Here is a 6,156-nt window from a genome sequence, read left to right on the forward strand (position 1 = left end):
TCATGGAAAATCTCATAGAGGATGTCATAACTGAGGGAAAACGTGAAAATGAAGAAGTGAGCTAAGCTTTTAAGCAGAAGAAGATAATCCTAGTTAAACATAAGACCTGGTGCAAAGGTCATAAACCAGAAGCATGCCGATGTGTTCGGAAAATAACAGGCAGCACAGTGGTGATGACCGGTGCGCAAGGCAAGAATAGTAGTAAAGTCAGAGAGCCATGAAGGGGACCAGAGAAGAGTTTTAGTAGACAGCAGCGGCAGTGTTGGTCAACTTCCAGGCTGAGAGATGTCAAGGTATTTGAAGGAATACACTACTGAAAAATTAGGGTTGGAAGCTGGGGATGGTGGGTATAATATAAAGAGCTCAGTTATGGTTTTACTCTCTTTACAACATCGAGGCTTAAAGAAAATAGGTTTCACAGAACAATTCATTCTAGAGGGTTCAGCACCCAAATAGTTCCAAACCAACTTGTTTAAGGTCAGTTTGAAAAATGCACACAGTTTCCTATCGAAACTAAGTTAAAGCAGTTATGATCCACAATAGTTCCGAGACAGCATACTAATATGCTATTAGTGCCTCAAGACACTGCCCCCAGCAGCAGGAACAGCTGCAGCAGTATCACCTGGGAACATGTTAGAAATGCAATCAGAACCAGATCAGAAATTCTGGGGGTGGGGCCCAATACTCTGTGTTTTAACAGGCCTCCAGAAGATTTTGATTCATCCTTAATTTAAGAACTACTCTTGTAATGGACCTGAAATATAACACCTCCCCAACTGCATCTGCTACAATTTATAATATTGTTACTTTGGGAAACTGCATCCTATGTTTCAAACAAAGGAACTATATAAATAGATAAGGTATAAATAAATGTTGAGAACCAGCAACTTGTTAGCTTTCAGGACCTCCGTATCCTCATTTTCGAAAATACATTAATCACTCTCTAACAATTCTGAACAAAGGAGTGTAACTCTGGACTCTTCCCCCAAATATTCACTTATATATGAGTTATTCTTACATAGACCATTCTTGAAGAGTATAACTAAATCATTAAAGTACCTATTTTAAAGGTTACTCTTCAGAACATAACAGATATGCTTGCAACTCTCAAGAAGGTCTATTTTATTTCTGGCACGATTCATATTACTAGACAGTAGCAAAGCAACATTTTTGACCTTAAGCCACATTTTACATTATGGCTAAGAACAAACATTCATGTGGATGTCTAAAATACATACAGATGTACACAGAAATATTTAAAATAATTATAATAGTATAAAAAATTCCTAAAATATATTTAACCATATTATGACCAATGGTTTCTAAATATTTTCTATTCTATTCCTATTATTGTTTAATACTGGTTGTGTTCTATTATGGGATTTCAAACAATGGTCTAGATGACCCATATTCTATCCTTGCCACACCAAATAATCTACGTGTAGACAAAACTGTGAACTACAATAGGGAAGTAACAGCACGTGGTAGACTGAATTACTGGTCCCAATTCTTCATTACCCTGTAATTGAATTATACAACCTACTCCCTACCATAGCCTTATGGTGGGCATATCATATTTCTCCACCCCTTGACTTGCACTTGGCCACGTAACTTGTTTTAACTAACAGGTTGCTAACAGACATGACACAAAGAAACTTAAAATATGTTTGTGTGGTCGGGCCTTCAGTTACCCATGGTGAAAACATTCACCAGGTACCTGTTAACCCCCCACCTGAGTCCCAGATGAGACGAATGGAATAAACAGGAACTTGGCCTCAGCCTGAAGTAAGGCTTCTCCAGCTGACCCATAGACATATGAGCAAGAAACAACTATCATTTTATGCCTCTGAGATTTTATAATAGTTTGTTACACAGCAAAAGCTGACTAATACATAGCATGAATTATGACTTATTTGAGCTCAGAAGGTACACAACCCAGGGTTTTCTCTATTATCCTAAGTTGCTTTTCTCTCACATAACCTATCCGGAAGACACTGTCTAAAAGACAGCTTTCCTTCTAAGGCCCTGCTTTCCCAAAAGCTATCAACTCTTAAAGCAAAATAAACAAGTAAAACCTCAGAACAGGACGAATTATTCAAGTATTTTCTTTGAAACACACATGAAAAACACACATACATAGAGAAACATTTGAAAACAGAATATTACCTCTAAAGGGGGAAAATTTCACTCAACGCTCCTTATAGAAAACACTCTTCTAGCAGGGCACTTTTTATTTTTTTAAGAAAAAATATGTCCAAGTTAAGTTTTCTAGAGTTACCACCTTTATGTTATCCTACCTTATTCTTGGAGTATGTCAAGGAATTTTCTGAAATGACAAAAAAAAAAAAAAAAAGATGTTACCATTGAATGCTGTTTGTGGATTACCTTATAATAAACAACTAGTAAAAATATCAAACCAGTAATAAACTAATAGTTCCGGGAGATATAATTTCTACATAACAGCAAGCATTTTAAAATTTAATCTTACAGTATAAATAACTCAACCGAACACAACATATCTATCCAAAGAGGGGACACCAACCTCATTACCTGGGGTCATCTGTTTCTGTTTAGACCCCGAAGTGTCTACTAACCACTGCAAACTCACCCATGATTGCTTCACAGTAGCTCAGGTCCCAGAAACTCATCTTAACACTACAATGAGAGTGCTCTCTATTGCATTTTCATTTGTTAGCCTGAGCGTTTACATTTGAGGTGACAGCAACCAAATTGTACAACAAAGGAGCAAGGACTTCAGATTATCTGGTCAACCCTTCTGTCACCAGACAAATAGCTTCTCCATTCCTGGTTTCTGTATCAAGAATGACAGGAACATTTTTATTGGTCTATTTAAAAAAATTTCTGGCACATTTACGAATAATCTTTTCTCAGCAATTTGAAAAATATAAGAAAAATGCTTTTGCCACAAACAAATGCCTTTATATATATTCTTCCCCCACACTCTAAAACACCAACCCATACTGCCTGAAGAGATTTCTTATCAAGATGTACTTTGCTCTTTTGAGTAGTCAAAAGGGCAAGTTAAAAAAGCAGCAATAATTTAAGTCAGCCATGAAGTTGTAAGAAAACTAGGAAAGTAATTAAACTTCATCAACCAGTTGCCCTGAGGCAGCTTCTGTCTGTCATTCTTCCGATGTTGTTTTGGATACAGGTTCCAATTGTCAATACTCCACTCTCTCAACCTGACAGGGGTTGATTTCTCAGTTGAAGCACACTTGATTAACACAAAAGGAAATCTGGCTATTCACAATTTTCTGTTTAACACAGAGAGCATGAGCTAGAGCACTTCTCTGCTCTTCCTGACCCTGGCTGAAAAGAAGCGACTTCAAACCACAGTTCTTACTCATATATGTTCAAATTTTAGAGTAAAATTTTCACTGAAGCACTGAAAACTGATGTATTTTAGAAGGTACCAGAGCAACACTGTTCAACAGAAATATAACACAACCCAAATTGTGACCCATTTGTGTACTTTAAAATTCTCTATAGCCACATTAAAGTAAAAAGAAACAGATAACATTTTAATATATTTTTAACCCAATATACCCAAAATATTACCATTTCAACATATAGAGAATATAAACAATTACTGAAATTTTTTTACATTTTCTTGTAAGTCTTTGACATACAGTTTATATTTTACACTTACAGCACATCTCAATTTAGACTAGCCATATTTCAAATGCTCAATATAATGTGGCTATTGGCTACGGTATTGGACAGTGAGAATGAGTCTAATAGTCTTTCCCAGAGACCACTGGATATCTAATTACTGGCCTTTCATAAGTAACAGTAAGAAAGTAAAAGGCTGATGAAGGATGCCAAGTATAAAAATGGATCTAGACTGAGGCACTCATCCCATCATGTGAGTGAAAATTTCAAAGGGATTATATAAGTATAGAAATTCTTCACCAGAAAATAGGTTGCAGCTATAATCTAAGGAATAACTGATAAACTTCAGGAGCCAAAGGAGATAATTCTTTCCACAGATAAGCAACTCAATAATCACTTTTTCTATAAATTCATACAATTTTAGAGCTGAAAGAGTCAAAGCAGGATTTCAAAGCTTATGAAATTCAGTTTAAGTGACTTGTCAGGATACACAAGAAATACATCTGTCACTGTGAGGACTGAGAAAAATATTCAGTTAAACTTTTATTAGCACTTTTTCTTTTTCGAATAACATTACCTATCCTGTGTGTCCTTTGTGCACCTACATAGGTATCAAATATTCGCTGCAATTCACACTTCCCAGTCATCTGTCGTAATAGCCATTTCATCCAAAATCGAAAAAAGTGCCCATAGAAGAACTCCCACAAAGAAATAAACATTTTTTTTTTCCTGGAGGAGGGAAATATACAAGACAAGCTTAATGACCTTAAACTGAATTTTAAAATTTAAAAAATTAGTTTATACAACTGATCAAATCTCAAATTATGTATCTATTATTTCATTGTGTCTGTTTTGTGATAGTGTTTAATTAGGCATCTAAAAACAATGGCAGGTGTAATATATACTGCTTACATTAATTAAATGATGGATGATTCAATGGCCAATTTATCACTTTTTCAAAACGAAAATTCACACAACGTAGTCAAACCACTCAATGGCTTGAAAGAATAACAGAATGGTTTGCTAAATCATTGTGTTTCATATCTTAGTTTCTAAATTTCCCATTCTTTGAGAATTGGGGTTCAACAGTTCAAGATCAAGAGGACCCCAACTAATCAACAATTAAAATATATACCAAAACATCAGAATTGTTTTTATAGAACACGCTCTTCTTATCCCATGTGGATAATTCGTTACAACTGTCCCAGTCAGGTGATGCCAGCAAATAAAAACACTACATATGGCTTATAAACTTAAGTATACAAGTTGAACACGGAGTATATAACACCTTAGCTCATTCTTGACTTTCCATTCAATAGGTCAAGGGCAGAAATACTAACAAGAATTTTTTTTTTTTTTTAAGTATACACACGATACAACTGTATCTTATGTCTTAAGAAAATTCTTCAGCTTCTAAATGAAAAAGTCAGGGAGATACTCGTGAGAGGGAGATACTTAAAAACAAAATTGCTCGTCTCCTTCCTGCCTTAAACATTCCCACAGACACGTCATCTCTGGACTAGGGCCTGAGGAGGGGCTGTCAAATTCGAAGTCGCCGCAGGTCAGTGCAGAAAACAGCACACATCACAGCTGGGTTGATCATTATCTTGAAAATCAAGCCATCTAGTCCGCGCTCATTAGGACAAAAGCGCAGAACTGCCGAGCAGAAGGGATGCACTACTATCGGCGCCTGAGCACCCCAAGGCTCGGGGCGTCGCTGCGCCGACCCCCCTCGCGCGCCGCCCGCGAATGGGAGGGCAGGGCTCGCACAAAGACCCGCCGGCCCAGGCGCCCCCGGGTTCCCGCAGAACCCCGCGGGGCTCGCGAGCCCGCGCACTCTCAGCGCAGCCGCACCAATGCAGCGCGGGGCAAGAGGAAAAGAAACAGCAGCCACCTCACAGGAGCGGAAGAACTAGGGGGAGCAGGAGCTGCCTCGGTTTCCCCACTGCAAACAGCCGGCAACGGAAACGACGGAACTCTCCCTGCTAGCACCGCGACCCGGAAGTCAGGGAGCGAGGCCGCGGACCCGCCTTCCCAGGGCCACTGCCCGCCCCGCCCCTCCGGCCTCTTCCGATTGGCCGGCGCTCCACCTATTGCTAGCGCAGGAGAGAGGTTGAGCTGAGTGGCCCCGGCGCACGGGCTCAGAGACTAGGGACGCCCGGACAGTTTCCCTGGCAACGGTGGTAAGGAGCCCCGCCCCGCGCCAGAGTAGTGTCTGCTAGCGCTGCACTGGAGATTTTCCTGTCCTTAAACCTCAGGTCATTAGCGCAGTTTGACACCATGTACTATTCCTAGGCTCCAAGCGCGGAAGAAATCCTGTGCTTATGGTAACTTACAGTGCGTTGGTTACAAAAGCGCTTTCATCTGCATTGAATCTTAATTTTGTGAAGTAATTATGAATAGCCCCACTTTATGCAGGAGGAAAGGGAACGGGTTACTTGACTGTGGTCAATACGTGGCAGATGAGGAAAGTCCGTGTGTTGAGGAAAGTCCGTGTGTTGAGAAAAGAAGTTTGGACTTTAT

At 39.3% G+C, this 6,156-nt stretch overlaps 1 protein-coding gene across 1 annotated transcript in view; it reads right to left on the reverse strand.

The window, feature by feature from the left end:
• Positions 1-5,646, reverse strand: part of ELMOD2 (ELMO domain containing 2) — a 29,746-nt gene extending 24,100 nt beyond the window's left edge. Inside the window, exons 1-3 of the mRNA XM_050790256.1 lie at positions 5,528-5,646; positions 4,211-4,362; positions 2,298-2,326 (exon numbers count right to left, since the gene is read on the reverse strand). Coding sequence (XP_050646213.1) covers positions 2,298-2,326; positions 4,211-4,352 — 171 coding nt within the window. The 5' untranslated portion in view covers positions 4,353-4,362; positions 5,528-5,646. The remainder of the gene's footprint in view (positions 1-2,297; positions 2,327-4,210; positions 4,363-5,527) is intronic.
• Between the last annotated feature and the right edge of the window lie 510 nt (positions 5,647-6,156).

This window comes from Macaca thibetana, chromosome 5 (assembly GCF_024542745.1).
Source record: "Macaca thibetana thibetana isolate TM-01 chromosome 5, ASM2454274v1, whole genome shotgun sequence".
In the NCBI taxonomy this organism is placed as follows: Eukaryota; Metazoa; Chordata; class Mammalia; order Primates; family Cercopithecidae; genus Macaca; species Macaca thibetana.